At 38.6% G+C, this 16,627-nt stretch overlaps 1 protein-coding gene across 1 annotated transcript in view; it reads left to right on the top strand.

The window, feature by feature from the left end:
* rsrc1 (arginine/serine-rich coiled-coil 1) overlaps window positions 1-16,627 on the top strand; it is a 455,856-nt gene that overhangs the window by 234,291 nt on the left and 204,938 nt on the right. Inside the window, exon 6 of the mRNA XM_060834209.1 lies at window positions 15,074-15,125. Coding sequence (XP_060690192.1) covers window positions 15,074-15,125 — 52 coding nt within the window. The remainder of the gene's footprint in view (window positions 1-15,073; window positions 15,126-16,627) is intronic.

Below are 16,627 nucleotides of genomic sequence, written 5' to 3'. Positions count from 1 at the left end.
CTCACTTCTGTGAATATACAGATTTTGAATGTAGCCTTATTTCATTCCATTTTGTTTTTGTTTCAGATTTACAGCATCAACAGTTCTTAGTTTTATTACATTTAAATGGTCAGAAACAAAAACCGAAGTTGCTGGAAAAGCTCAGCAGATCTGGCATCATCTGTGTAGAGAAGTCAGTTAATATTGCAGGTCCAGTGACTCTTCCTTAGAACACACATGTGGTGCCTTTCGATTATTACAGATCTCAAGGCATTTAGCAAACAATAAGTTATCAAATTTTAAAGGTAGATCATTACATTCTTTGTTGTATTTTATGTGTACAAAGTATGCAAAACAATTGTACATAACTCTTTTCAGAATAGTACCTGATTTAGAATCACCAAATTGTAGAATCATTACAGCCAACAACCCATCATGTTTATGCTGGCCAACGTAAGGGTTATTTCATTACTGCCACACCCCTGCCCTCTCCCCACGCTCTGCACATTTGTCCTCTTAAGATACTTGGAACATTCAGAAAAGGTTGTGATACAGAAGGAGACTTTGCCTACTGTGTCTGTGTGTACTGAAATAAACCACATTGCCGATTTCCAATTTTCAGTTGGTTTGTATACCAGGAAGCTACAGATCATAAGGTGCACATCCAGACACCTTTTAAATGAGTTGAGGGTTTCTGTCTCTACTACTTTTTTGACAGCAAGTTTGAGACTCCTACCTCTCTAGCAGAAAAAATGTTTTGCTCTTTCCTGTTTAATTCTTCTAGCAAACAATTTAAATCTATGCACATTAGTCACTTACCTCTCTGATAAGGAAAATTAGTCCTTCCCACCCACTCTACCCAGACATTCTCACAACGTTTTACACTTCAATCAAATCTCACCTCAGTTTGGACTGTCCCAAGGAAAATAATCTCAGCCTATCTAATCTTTCTTCATAGATGCAATTTTCCAGTCCTGGCAACATCTTCGTCAAGCTTTCCTGTACCCTCTGTAGACAGTCATGTCCTTTCTATAATGAGATGATCAAAACTGGCAAAATTAATGTTTTATATAGCTGCTGCATTACCTCCCTGCTCTTATATTCTATGTAGAATATAAGAGAAGTATTCCATATACCTTCAGAAGCTCCTTATCAACTTATCTTCAAATACCTTCAGCAATCAACAAGCAAGCACTCCCAAGTTCTCTCACTTCATCTGCACATTTTAGTATCTTATCATTATTAAATATTCCTTTAACCTCTCCAAATCCATGATCTTGCACTTCTCTGGTTTGAAATCCATTTGCCAATTTTATACCCACCCAATTAGTCCAATCTTCCTGCAACCTTCGGGTTCAGTCCTCCTACATTGCCAATTTCTGTGCCATCTGCAAACGTTTTGTCCTTGCTCATAACATTTCAGTCAAAGTCATAAAGATATATACAAAAATCAGGAGTCAGCACTAAATCCTGTAGAACCTCACTGGAAACTGCTTTCCTGCTGTAAAAGCTTCGTCAACCACTATCTTTTGGTCCTGTCACCAAACCAAGTTTGTACCCAGATCACAGTATATCCTTGATCCCGTGACCTTTTTTTTAATGACCATTCTGCCATTTCAGGCCTTGTCAAAAGCCTCTCTAAATCAATTTGTATCACATCAACTATATTACCCTCATCAGTCCTCCTTGTTACTTGTTAAAAAATTCAGCCAAATTAGTCAAATATGATCTCCCTATAACAACTTTATGTTGACTATGCTTGTTTGCTCCATATCTTTGAAATTAATAGTAATCCTCTCTTCAAAATTGATTCTGATAATTTTCCCATGAAGGAAGTTATGTTGATTGCCCTATAATTGTTTGGTGTATCCCTAGCTCCATTGTTAAACATAAGTACAATATTAGGAGTCCTCCAGTACAAATCTGCATTGAGTGACATTGGCAAACTTATGGTCCGATAATAAATGGTTACTTAGGTTTATTGAAGTTGATACAGACAGGAAGCACTGTGGCTCAGTGGTCAGCAGATGGGCAGCATGGTGGCTCAGTGGCAGACACTGCTGCCTCATGGAATCAGGGACCTGAGGTCAATTACAGCCTTGGGTGACAGACTGTGTGGAGTTTGGGTGTGTTTTCACCTGGTTCTCTGGTTTCCTCCCACGGTCCGAGGTGTGCAGGTCAAGTGGAATAGCCATGCAAAATGTAAGGTTATGAGATTGACTGTGGGGTCTGGAATGCTCTTCTGAGGGCCAATGCAGACTCATAGAATCATAGAATTCCTATAGAGTGCAAACAGGCCACTCAACCCATTGAGTCCATACTGACCCTCCAAAGAGCATCCCACCCAGACCCACCCCTTTCACCCTGTCCCTGTTACCCTGCATTTCCCATGGCCAATTCATCTAGCCTGCACATCTTTGTACTGTGGGAAGAAACTGGAGCATCCAGAGGAAACTCTCACACGCACACACCGGGTGAATGTGCAAAGTCCACATAGACAGTCACCTAAAGTGAAGTTGAGCCTGGGTCCCTGGTGTGTGAGGCAGTAGTGCTAAGCACTGAACCATTGTGCTGACTTAATGGGGCAAATGGCCTCTTTCTGCACTGTAGGGAATCTATGATTCTATGGACTAACTTGAGTTATGGTTTGGTTGTAGTGACGGCAAAGCCTACTTTCTGCCAGGATTTTTATACATTTTTTGAAACAGTTATATTTATTTTAGGGAACGTATCCAGCAATGAGTGTGCAGTATGGCGGTACAAACCAATTTTGGGAGGGAAGAGGAGGAGTGAGGGCAAAAGAGTGAGAAAGGAACACATGTGGTTAAGGGTCCTATCAGTTATGGTAATGGGGGTTTGTCAGGTGAGGAAGAAGGTGGAAATTTTGGAGCTTCCCCATCACCCTCACCACCACCACCACACCACCTACCTTTCAGGTGAAACAGTGATTTGCCTGCACTTCATTGAGTCTATTCAATGGGTCTGCTGCAGTGTCCAGCGAGGTTTAACGCAAGTTGGAAGAACAACATCTCATTTTCCACATGGGGATCCTGCAGCCTCTAGGACTCAACATTGAGTTCAATAACTTTTGAGCCTGATTCTGACCTTCCTTTTTTTTAACCCACTACAATATCCCAGTTCTGTCATCATATGACAACCAACACTCAGTTCTCTTCCACTCTGTCTTATTCTCATATGCGCTTTGCTTTCATCACAGCCTACCCATTCTGTCCTACTCTCAGCTCTCCTTATCACTTATTCAGCTTGCCCACTATCAATAATCCCCTGATCTGCCTATCCCTTTCATATCTCTCTCTTTGTCTTGGCTCTATCTCTAACTACCTGGGCTCCCCCCACCATACCCTTGTCTTTTCATAGTTGCTACCAGTTCTGATGAAGAGTCACTGGAATTGTAACGATAACTCTGCTTTCCAAGATGATGCCAGACCTGCTGAATTTTGCCAACGATTTCTATTTTTGACCCTGAAAGATTCTCCATACTGAAATGTGAGAGCTATTTGAAAAATGGGAGAACAACCCTAAAATATGTCATGGAATACTGATAGTTGCATTCACAGAGCATATCTTTTAACCATTGTCCCTGACTCTTGATATGCTGAATTTGCTATCTCTCATAAGCAAGACAGGTTCAATCAGGTCGCTGCACAGTAACATAAAATTGGGAGAGGTGTTACGACATAGCAGTGAACCCTTCTGTTAATTAAGCCAAACACCCAGGAAAGCTCACGTTGCCTTGTAACCTGTTAAAGTATGAATGACAGAGAACTCCAGAATTCCATTATTTAAAGAAAATATCAATTTATTCCTTATCTCTAAAAGTGAACATTAAGCAATGACTATTTATGACTTTAAGTCTCCTTTCTCTTAAATGTCTGTTATCTACCTCCAATTTTAAAACAATATACTCTGCCAAAAAAAACCCGTATTAAAATTACATCAACTTAATTTCAAAACCACACAGCGGCTGTTGTCTCTGGTGCCCTTCTTTTGGCAGAAGATCTCTCTTGGTCGTCTTCTGTCTTTCACTACAAAGATGTTTTATATGACCTTTGATAGAGAGTGTATTTAATGCAGTCTCTCTCTCAATGGCAGTTTACTCTCTGCCTGCCTCTTTTATTTCCCCCAATGTCAGATTGTCTCATTGGTTCGATGTTGCGAAAACAATAAATTCAAAATCGATTGGGTTTTAGTATCCTGGGGCATAATTTGAACTGATTGGTTGAATTCAATTGTTGCCAAAATAGCAACCAACTCGGGTATCTGTTTTACAGCCAAATACGACATATTTTCAATTTTCCAGTACACTCAAATTGCTAGTTAGTCATATAGTGCTTGTAAGTTCTCAGTGCAAAGCAACATTCACTCTCTCTTAAAGGTAAAGTACACGCCTTTAACTTCATAATACATGAATTTCAGGGCCTCTGAGGTGGTGTTTCATCTTGTAATGATGGAAGATTCCGCCAGTTACTGCCTGATACCCTCCAACTGATGAAATATTGAGGAGACTCCAAATTGAAATTAATAATATGATGATAATATTAATTATAATGTAAAAATTAATTGGGTAGAAAATATATAATAAACCCTGCTTGGGTGTTTTAAATGTTCATCCCTAAACTGCTTCTCTAGCATTGATACTGACAGACTAGTTGAGTCCTGAAGAAAGTAGTTGCCAAATAAAGTTTGAGTAGGTGGTGAGAGAAATAATGTAAGCTGACCACCTACTTTATCATATTCTTACCAGTCTACATTGAAAATTCACCTTTTCATGACACACATTGTGGTGGAATCTGTGGCTTGTGGAATCAGTGGAGAATGTGTTGTCTGAGCAGCTGATTAGTTTATTATTCTGTTGGGAGCACTGATCCTAGTTTCAAAGTTTGCAACTGAAATTTCAAGTTTGTAGGGAAACTGATTTTCAAATTTTTGGGGAAAATGAAGCTGTTTGAAACGAGATGACAGACATAGTCATCCGAGCTCATATCAGCCAGCGGTGCAACTCAAACTGGCTGAAGAATCAAAGGCTGGTTTCAGGAGCTGATAGTAAGTAAATAAGTACAAGTCTGTTCTAGCTACGTCTGTCACTTAAAGTAAGCAATAGACCAAAGATGGCCATAATTGGAGAGTTTTCAGTGAAGGTCTAGTAAATATAATACTGGTTCATCTATACCATCCATCGTCTCATGAACAGAGCTGAGAAGGTTATAAGAACATGAGAACTAAGAGTAGGAGTAGGCAGTTCAACCCATGCAGCCTGTTATTCCCTTCAAAACGCTCACAGCTAATCTTATCTCACCCTCAACTCCGCCTTCCTGCCCCTATCTGATAATCCTTCACACTTACTAGTTAAAGATCAATAAAGAAGTATGCCACATTGTTGAAGATTGTACACATGGGAATTGACTTAACTGAGAGCTGCTGTTGGTTGAGCAAAAGTAACTCAGTCTTTAAACAAAATGAGCTGGACTTCTACCTGAAGAAAATCAGCGTTTTCAATGAAATTATGGCTGAAATTAGTGCCTTATCTGCTGAATGGACTGCCGAGTAAACCCATATCTATCTTTGTTCTATCTGTTATTTAGTGTATAAATGCATATTTACTGCACTTTGCACATTGATTCATAGTTTATTTGTTGATTTTATTTGGATTGTTTCAGTAAAAGCTATTCAAAGTGAAATCTTAGCTGTTGGTTTTCTGTTCAACTCTTTCAGTGAATAAATTTTGATTTGCTGATCATCTTGCTGTGTGGCAATATCCAGTGCACAGTACAATATATTTGGAACTGATCTAGCAGCTCAAAACTGGGCATTCATAAGTTGCTGTGGGTCATCAGGAACTACGATTTATAACCTCATGGAGTGGAATATTCCTCACTCAACTATTACCATCAATCTAGGGAACAAGTTCTGGTTCAATTAGTAGTGTAGAGGGCATGTCTGGAAACAAACCAGGCATAGATAAAAATGTTGTCAACCTGGTAACTATATTACTCAAGACTTGAATTTATGGTAATTAGTGGAAATAAGACGTCATATTTGAAATGATTCTCCATTGAAATGAAATGAAGTATGTGGAAAACTTTCCACCTGTTGGAATCCTAGCCAAGACAAAGGAAGATGGTTGTGATTTTGGAGGTTAGTCATTATCAGCCCAAGGTGGCACTTTGAACACAATCATGATAAAGATCATGTTTTAGAATAATGTTTGTGCTTTATAAGATTGTGGTCTGAAATGAAGCCATGCTGCATGTTTTGAAAAGTAAGTAACCTGACACTTACGGCAAGTATTGTTTATATTGCTGTTTGAACAAACAGTAATTACGGTGGTACAGTGGTTAGCACTGCTGCCTCACAGCACCAGAGACCCGGGTTCAATTCCCCTCTCAGGTGACTGACTGTGTGGAGTTTGCACGTTCTCCCCGTGTCTGCATGGGTTTCCTCCGGGTACTCTGGTTTCCTCCCACAGTCCAAAGATTTGTAGGTCAGGTGAATTGGCCATGCCAAATTTCCCAAAGTGTTAGGTGAAGGGGTATGGGTGGGTTGCGCTTTGGCGGGTCGGTGTGGACTTGTTGGGCTGAAGGGCCTGTTTCCACACTAAGTAATCTAATCTGTAAGTAATCTAATCTAATTGAAGTGGTTGCAGATGAATTGGAGCCAAGGTGCAGAGATGCAGCTGGGTGACAATGAGAGGTCGATAGGTCGATAGACTAGTGACCAGTTATTGATGACAACAACCTTTTGCCTGCCTACAACCATGTAATTGGTTCTTAGGTAGCTGAATAGCTTGGGACTGGGAACAAGATAAGAAGAAGGGATTTGATTCTGCCAGCTTGGAAGTTGCCTTTCTGTTCTCTGTAGGAAAAAAAACATTTTAAACCTGAAGAAAGCCAGTTCATCTTTCCTTCAACAATTATTGTAAGATGTGACTTCTGCTTAATAAGTCGGAGAACCTTTATATGCTAACCAGCCACCTGTGTGTCTTGCAAACCAGTGGAAGCGTCCGAAGAAAAACGACTAGTAAGCAACATTCTGACAACACAAGAGTCATCTCAGCAATCTTGTTCTCCTCTGCCTAAGATGTATTTTTCCCTAATATGATATATACAAAAGCAAAATACAGTGAATGCTTGAAATCTGAAAGGATTTAAAGACTGCTGGAGAAACTCTGCAGGTCTGGCAGCATCTGTGGAGAGAGAAATCAAGTTAATGTTTTGAATCCAATAGAACTTTTCTTTAGGATCTACTTTACTCTGTTTGTTTGTTTGTGTATTGAAGGATTTGCTAAGGATTATGGGCTGGATTTCCGATGTGCCATCCTCTGGAGTTGTGACACTACCTGCTGCTTGCCTGCATCATAATGTCAGAATTGGGATTTTCATTGATGCCTAGGCAGTTTTGTTCCTCAGATGTCAAAGCAGTGTGTGCAGCAAGATGACATTCAAGCTTTGTCTGATGGTTGGCAAGTTATAACTGAACCACACAAGTGCCTGATGATGGCAGTCTCCATTGAATTCAACGACCTACTTTCATGTTCAATTATGCTGACATCATTGCTTTCCTCATCATTAGCAACCTGTGGAGTTTGCCATTGACAAGAAGCTAAACTGGACGAGCTGTGGCTTCAAGAGCAGGTTAGAGGCTGGTATTCTGTGGTCATCCCAAAACCTTTCCATCCCCTACAATCAAAAGTGTAGTGGAATTTTGTCCATTTGGCGGAATGGATGTATTGGAAAAATGCTCAACTGTAAACAACCTGCTTGATTGGCACTTCAACTGCAAATTTAAATGTTCACTCAATCTATCATTTGCACAATGTGTAACTGTGTGCTATCTACGAAATGCACTGCAAATTTCTTCGACTGTACCTCCCAAATCTGTGACCTCTGCCAACAAGAACAAGAGCAGCGGGCACATGGGAAAACTTTAACTCACCAGTTCTTCTACTCCTTCATCATTGGATCAGGATTGTGGAAGTTCCTTCCTCACGGCAATGCTCACATGGATTTCCTTTATCACACAGCAGTTCAAAATTATGGCTCACCGTCGCCTTGTTGAGTAATTAGGATAGGAAATATATATAGGCCTGACCAGAAATTCTCATCTCTTGAGAACAGCAAAAACTACACAAAAAAATACTAGAATGATCTCTCTGGACAGTGGAGCATTTTGATTAGTTCTCGGCCATGAACTGTTGGAAATTATATTAAAATTGACTTTAAGGAAGAAGCAAAGTGACTGCTAAGAGATTGACTGACTGAGAGAGTTGGCAAGAGCCTGAGTGATGTAAGGTACTGCCAGGAAATGTGAAATGATACATTCTCGTTGGAAAAGCAAATCATGTTTTAAATGATAAGAGACTGGAGAATTTTGGTGTTCAAAGGGACCTGGATGTTCTCATAAACAAATCACAGAAAGCTAACATGAATGTATAGGAAACAATTAGGAATGCTAAGAACTTTGTTGCTTTTATTATCATGGAATTAGGGCATAAGAATAAAGAAGTGTCTATACAGCTAAATCAAGCCTTGGTGAGAGCAAATTTGGAATAATATTTACAATTTATTCTTCTACCTAAGGAAGTTGATTTTTGGTTTTGAGAAATGTAACAGAGATTCATTCAGTACATTCCTGGGTTGAGAGGATTGTTCTGTAGGACAGATTTGGTAAGCTCAGTCTGTGAATTGGTTACTGTTAGAAATTTCCTGTAGATGGGATCAGAAGCGAAGTCGATGCTAAATAGGGGAAGTCAACATCCTAGCTTGTAGGAGCTTTTCTTGTCGTCAGCAATTAATACTATCCCTGCACCACTGAACAAAATCAGGGTCATTGAATTTAAATTTTCCTTATATATAAATAGATATGTGGACAGTTGTGTTAGAGACAAAATTCACAACTAGATATTAGTTGTGAACTGGATTTAGAGTTTCAGGGCAAGGAAACGTAATTAGATATGTGAAACTTAATGATGAATTTGCCCATATAAGTCCACAATCTTGTTTAACATTTAAATTATTGTTGATAGTGTGCAAAATAACCAAATGAAACAAATGGAAATGCATTTGCCCTTTCTTAAACATTTTAACTCTATTTTTAGCTGTCAGTTCAAAGTAGCCACAGGGAAAATACTTCAGTAAATATATAAATAAATGGCAAAGGCAGAATCCTGTTTAAAAGGATTAGTTATTTCAAATGGCAGGGTATTTCAATCCATGCCTGAAAATGATAGTTAAAGTGCAAATAATTTGTGTGACCAGGTTATGCACTTCATCCTTTTGCGCGGGGTTTGGTAAGGAAATACATTCCATTCAAAGATACTTTCATTTGTGTTTTTCAAAAGCAGGAGTGTACTTAGTGCTTAGGAACCAAGGAATATAGTTTAACTGTAATGCAAACGCATTCAAACTTTTCTGTCTTATCATTTTATGGAAATTAATTCATGCATGACATTTTTATGTACAATAATGTATGGATTTGATTTGAAAATACTTTGTATATGCAGCATGTTTTCGATCTATGACGTTTGTACTTACCACTACTATTCCATACATGGTTGTAAGTTTGAAGCTCTGACATACAAACACTTCCTGTACTTCTGAACAGATGTTTTCCATCATCATGCATTGTGTTCCGACGTGTGTACCATTCAGTTGAGAATGGACTCTAGAACAGAACCTGTTTGCATTCCGGGGACTGCCTGTATTCCAAACTGTCATCACTGTAGATGTTATATGTTGTTAACACCACTTAGATCTGTATTAATAGTTCCCTTTAGGGTTACACTGCCACGGAATTGCAGCCCATGAAGAAACTTTTCTTGTGCAAGTGCAGCTTATGTTTAATTAATCATCAGTTTGGCATTTTGCTGAACCAACTTTAATTTTCTCTAATTCAACATAGTTTGCACTTTCTTTTGAATCTTGCTTGACATCAGTGGAATTGTTCCAAAAAAATAAGCACAAAGTATACTTTTTTGTAAATTAATTCTGGATAATTTTTTTTAGAGATGTCAGCAAACTAACACCCTGGATGGAAGGTCCAAGAAATTTTGTTTGCGCACACCTGCCCCTGTTCTGGCTAGAGGAGAGTTACTGTTGGACTTCTTGAATATCTAAAAAAAATTGCAGGTACATTGTCATTGCACCTGTGATTTAATATGGTTGCTCTTAGGATTTTTCTTGCAAGTTTCTTTTCAGCTATAAAGTTGAATTCTTTTTCAACTACGTTGTATTGACTAATTGAAATTCATACTTTGGCAGGATATCATTAATGGTCTGTCGTCTAGTTCCCTTTTGTTGGTTTTCAAATAAGAGGAAAGAGGTAGGAAACAGTTGTGTTTTCTGAATGCCTGTGCACATTTTGTATCTTGACATCTGGAATGCTATGAACTTAGGGTTAGGCATAAAAACAGAAGATAGTGGAACCATCTATGCACAGATTTTAAATTAGTGAGAGTTTTTGGTGGATAATTGACCAGAGGGAAGGTGCAAAAAAAATGCTGTAAATTGCAGTAAACAATTCTGTACTGCCTGAAAGATATGAAGCCACATTCAGTCTTGGCTGGATTTTGCAGTCAGCCATAAAAGAATGTTGTTTGCCGTTTACTACGCTGACAGTTGTCCACAGATATTTCAAGTGTTCCTGAAAAATGACAATGTTATCGACTGTCTGAAGCAATGAGGCGCCCTCTGCAGGGAATCTGTAGTCTGCAGACAAGCAGCAGCATGACTCTTCAAATAATCACATTGGAGATATTTCACTGAGACAGCTGGATTATCCTTCTGAGGGTAGGCTTCTTGTGTTGGGGTTAAAGTTCAATCCCAATCCTGCACCTGGCCAATTAATGGCTTGTTGCCAATTAAGACAGAGAGGTTTTGGCAACTCCTCAATGTGTAGTCACCTTTTCGGCAACTTTTGTTTCCGAAAGGAAACATCTACAACTTTTGAATCACAATATAGAAAATGAGCCCCAAGTAGCAATGGTGGTATGGCTACTATGGTTGTGCGAGGGTTAGTACAGAAATTGATCCCAGAGTGGTGGCCCCTGAGTTGCTGCCTCCAAAAATCTGCTGGATTCTGGATGCTTAGGGGTTCTCAGCAGACTGAAATTTTCCAGTCACCCAGATCATTAGCTTGAATAGACTTGTTAATTATGTTTATAAACTACCCACTGCTTGCAAATAGATTGCTGTCAATCTGCTCAACCTGCTTCATTAAAAATGGTGTGGAGGCCGAGAGATGTCAAGATGGAAAAAGATTCTAAGCATACCTGTCTATGATTTGGCTGGAAGAGGGTTTCCAAAATCCAATCCATCGTGCCTAAACCAAGAAATATAACTTAGAAGTAAAGTATATACAGAAAGTGAAATAAAAAGAGGGGTGAAAGATAGGCTTGTGACACAGAGATACAAGGGAGATAGAACTGATGACAAAATAAATATTTTTAAAATGGCAAGCATTCCTTACATTCTGAAGGGGGTAGTTTTGTGTGATGATGCTGTCACTTTTACAAGGTTATTTTGTCCTTGGGTTTTTTTGAGAGGTTTTAAAGGCAGAATGTCAAAATGTCTGGAAAGATCCTAGTTTACAATTGCAGAGGAGTTACCAGTTCTCCCAGTTTTATGGTTTGGTTTACTTGTGGCAGAGAAGCTGCTGGTAGCAGGCAATCAGAAGTTGCTACAGCACAACAAGGTTCCATGCTTCAGATGACCCCTGGCTGACTTTTCTTTCTGAAATCTCTCCTGCTTGTAAGAACTTGTTGGAATTTACATTTTGCCAAGGGGTATGTTTATGGGATGTTGCGGAAATTGGAACAGCTGTTTAGTTAAGCTGTGATACTGAGTAGCTTGAGTTATCAAACAGTTAAGTTATTCTAAGTTCTGTTTTCTTTTGTTCGTGTTTCAAATTTGGTGTTTAAATAAATTCTATTTTGCTTAAAGCCAAGTGATTTGACCAGCTGCTTCACACCTGGAATATCCATTTCACACTTGCCTTTTAAGTAAGAAAATGTTAAGGTTTCAGCTATCTTTTTGAAATATTTTGAGGGGGTCTGGCTTGGTGCATAACATTTGAAACTTAGAAAATGTAATTTTCAAAACTAGAGAAGTTGTCTAGCAGCAATTGCGATAACGACATTATTTGAAAAATAATTTACAGTTGGAATTTAGCAAATGTGCCCCCCCCCTCCATAGTCATGCACATACTGCCAGTCATCAGCAGGTAATGCAGAGAACCTGGGAAAATTCTGATGATCTGATTGCTCTCAATACTTGCAGGCAAGTAAATTTTATATGGGAATAGTAATTGCATAGCATTGCTTGCTTATGTTCGAGAGGTATGTTCCAATTGGCCTACTTTTATTCCTGTTGTATGTTTCTATGGAATCTAAACCAATGAATGTATAAAAATTTTGAATTTCAAATAAAAAATTGCTACTGTTGGAGTCCTGCAATAAAAGCAGAAAATATGCCTGATACTGCCAAAGTACGCTACTGCTCCATAAACTACTTATAAGTAGCGTCTTGCTGTTGGCCCCTCGTTTGAATATATTGAAATATTTGAAGTTCCTGCCCTGACTTCAACGTGTTGAACGAAACTCACTGCCAAAAATTGCCTTGTCCAGTCCAGTGAAGAATTCTATTATTTTTCTACTGATGTAAATTATATTTTGAAAGAGACGTAAGTGCATCTGATGCCCCATTGTTGTCTTGAAGCGATGGTTGATGATGGAGTGGTTTGTGATGTCATTGTAGTGATCTTGCCTCTGAACAGGAAGCCCTAGAATTAGATGTTGCAGAAATGTGCATTGTAATATGGCCAGCAGGTTGGTTTTCAATCTGCGATCAATCTTATCAATTGTTCTGCTTTGCCTATGAGAGGAGGTAAGAGCAGGAGAGTCTCCTAATGTGGAATGGCACTTCTCAAGCTGCAGCCTCTAGTGATAAGCTAAGGACCTGTTTCAGGAAAAAATGTCCATGGGAATGGACATAAACGCATACTTTGTCTGCTTCCTACGTTATAGTTGTGAGAAAAGACAAAGTATTTTTATGTACACTGCTACTGATTGAGGTGGTGGTATATTTTACTTGATTTTGAGAGAGTAGGGTCCACTGTAAGTTATTCAATGAGTTATTCATTTATCCTTAAATCATTAATGCAAAAGCAATCTGGTCTTCTTCACATTACTGTTTGTCAGAACTTGCTTTACACAATTGATGATCTCCATTTCTTCATTGTGACAGTGACTGCTTTGAGAGCACTTAATTAGCTGTCAAGTGGTTTGGGATGTTCTGAGATTATGTAAAGGTACTATATTAATATGTCTTTGCTCAAAATGTGTTTATTAGGACCAAGTCTCACCACCTTCTTTTCAAATGTTACCTGATTTCAGTTAGATGGGATGTGACTATTGCAGGCTGGGCCAGCTTTTATTGCCTATCTACCTTTGAAAAGGTTAGTAAGCTGTTTTCTTTAACTGCTGCAGTTCATTTCATGAAGCTTGATCCACCAAACCATTAGGGAAGGAGTTCCAGGACTTTGGCGCATCCATACTGAAGGAACAGTAATGTATTTCCAAATCAAGATGGTGAGTTGCATGGAGGAGAACCTACAGCTGGTTATATTCCTATGTATCTGCTACCATTTTCCTTCCAGATGATAGTGTTGTGGGTTTGGAAAGTGCTGTCAATGGAGCCTTGGTGAATTTTTTCAGTGCATCTTGTAAATGGAGCACATTGCTGCTACTGAGATTGGTTATGGAGGGAATGAATGTTTCTGAATGTGGTGATGCTTTGTCCAGGATGTGACCAGTATTTTGAGTGTTTTTAGACCTGCATTCATCCAGGCAAGTACGGAGAATTCCATCGCAATTCTGAGTTGTGCTTTGTAAATGATGAACCTGCTTCAGGAAGTTAGAAAGTGAAGGATTCTGAGCCTCAACAATTCAGGTTTGAGAACAGATTCCCTTGAGAAGCTAATTAGTGACTTAACTACACTTGGTTAGATGCGATATGATCTAGCTTGAATATGAAGACTCCTGTTTTCGAATAGTCAGTTAGTCTTGCCTCCAGAACAATCATTAAGAAATGGCTGTTGTGACAAGTTAGCAAAAGACTGGATGTGTTTACAAGGATCCAGTGTTTATAGAAGCTGAGGGAAAGGGAAAAATTGCATAAACAGAAGCATATCATTATGCTGTGTTGGAAAGCTTTTCTGTAAAGTACCTGAAACACTTACAGTATACATTTTGATGCTTTTAACATCATCTCCATAATGTTTCTATATTCTCAGGGTTGTCTTAGCAAAACTATTATACCAAGTTGTGTATGTATTTGCATCTCACAAAGTTACAGAAAGTGTAATTTCAATAATACTTGAAACTGTAGTGTTAAATCTGAGGATTTGCATGGGGGAGGAGGAGGCTGATGCCTTTGAAGGATTATGCAAATATGAACATTTCTTTGCTGAATGGAATTGCAAGGAGCTGTGGTGGCACATGTGTATGAACTGACTATGCAAATCCTTAAATAATCTAATGATTCCAAACTACAAAGAATTAAAACATACTTAATATCTTTTTCATTTGTTCGAACTTTGTTCTCATGGATGCAGCACCCAAGTGGACACGTGAAAATGTATTGTTTTTAGTTTTGGGTTTATGGGATATGCATATTGTGCAAGATGTTGGTCACAGTACAGTTAATTATGTTTTTACATATTGTATTACATTATATTGTTAAAATCAGGTATACTTTAAGTACTATTTTGTAGAAGTTTTAAACGTGTAACTGGAAACCTAGTTTTCAGTTATGTGAAGAGTTTTAACTAGGATGTTTAGTGTTGGCTGGTGAATGTTTTTCAATTTTAAGGGTGATACTATTCCACTCTAAAATGTAAGTGAGGGTGTTTCAGCAATCATTTAAACTATTTCCCCGAGTGCTGAATCTTTTTGATTACCCAAAGAATTGTCATGCACATTTGTTCTTTTATTTCTTGATGAATGGAAATCCTTTGGACAATGTCATCATTAAACAGAGATCCATTATTTTGATGTGTGTTTGTCTTTGTTGTTTTGCAGTCTCCTGCGGAACAAGCCAAAGCAAGATTACAGTTGGTCCTCCAGGCTGCTGGTAGGTGATGGTATTGAAGTACTTATTGGTTTCTATTCCTGATGTATCATACATGATATGAAACCATCAGAGACTGAATTTCCTTCACATATTTGTGTAGATGTTTTCAGGAGATGGTTTACATTTTCATTCGGTATGTATTTCTTGGTCGGATAAATAAGCTTTGCCTCACAAAAAATAATGCGATATATTATTTTGTAAAAGCTATTAGTCCCAGATATTTGGCCTGCTGGAACCATGTTCTGAAATTGGTTGTTAAGTGATATGAGAAATATCTTTCTTTGGTGGTAAGTTTCATTTTTATATGCTTGCCAAGTTATTGTAACTTTTTTATAAGTTAAAGTTCAATCAATGTTTGTATAAGTGGAGGGTTCCTGTGATGCAGTAGTGATATCCCTACCTTTGGGCCAGAACATCTGGGTTCAAGTCCGACATTCCCTCTATGTGCGTCATAAGATGTCTGAACAGATTGTGTAAAAGTATTAGACTGTATAAGCTCTAAATTTAAAATATGCATTGACTTATAAAAGATGCATTAATGTGATATATTTTAGCAACATATTCCCCTTTCCCTGATTCAGAAGTGTTTTTACTATTTGCATGAGAGTGTTGACTGATTATCTCAGAAATGCTTTGAAATTGTTATCTATTTAAAAAATCAGTATTCTTGAAGCAGAGATTAAAACTGTCACATCCTGTTTGGTTTTTGTTGCAACAGTCAAGAACTTGTAGTTTGCAACTGTAGTATGTGGACAAATATTTTGTTGCACTACTTCTCATATTTTGGTGAAAACAAACTTCTGTTACTGGTATTCTTTAAAGGTATGGCAATTTGAACTTGTGAGTGTGCAGGATTACATACAGTAAGGTTGAAGAAAGAGTCTAACTGTAGAGTAGGAGCTGGCTCTATTGGCAAGACAGTCACTAGATCACTGCAGGTTGGAGTTGCACATTGAGGCTCTGTAGAATTGCAGATGCAGCTGACACCATGAACATTTTCCGGAAATTGAAGATTTTGAGGAACTTGCCCTTCCAAGTTATTTTTATTTTTTGCAACTTAAAATTCAAACAACACCTGGAACCCTTTGAAGAAAAATACCCTTAGCTTCCATTAATAGTTTCCATGAGAAGTTAGATAAAAAATCCAATGTAACTTTTCAGTAGCTATTAAGCTTACCCTAAACCTAACACACGCTCACAACACGCACACATACATGAGCACCACATATAGAGACTCTTCACAAAACTCCTATATCCCAAGTCCTCTGCCAAAAGCCCTCCACCTCTCAGAGCAGATCTCCCAATGCAGCACAAGTCCATCTTTTCTCCATCCCTCCTCTGGGATCTGAGAACTCCTTCCCTCCACTTGCCTGAACCCCCATTGGCCCAAAGGTTTCATCACTGCCATTCTGAACCCATAGCTCCTTACCACTCCTAAACAATGCTCGTTCACCTGGCTCCCAAAACCCTGAAACCAACTGTCACCTCACATTTACCTTCCA

Source organism: Hemiscyllium ocellatum, chromosome 13 (assembly GCF_020745735.1).
Source record: "Hemiscyllium ocellatum isolate sHemOce1 chromosome 13, sHemOce1.pat.X.cur, whole genome shotgun sequence".
NCBI lineage: Eukaryota > Metazoa > Chordata > Chondrichthyes > Orectolobiformes > Hemiscylliidae > Hemiscyllium > Hemiscyllium ocellatum.
This window is presented reverse-complemented; position numbering and strand designations above follow the sequence as displayed.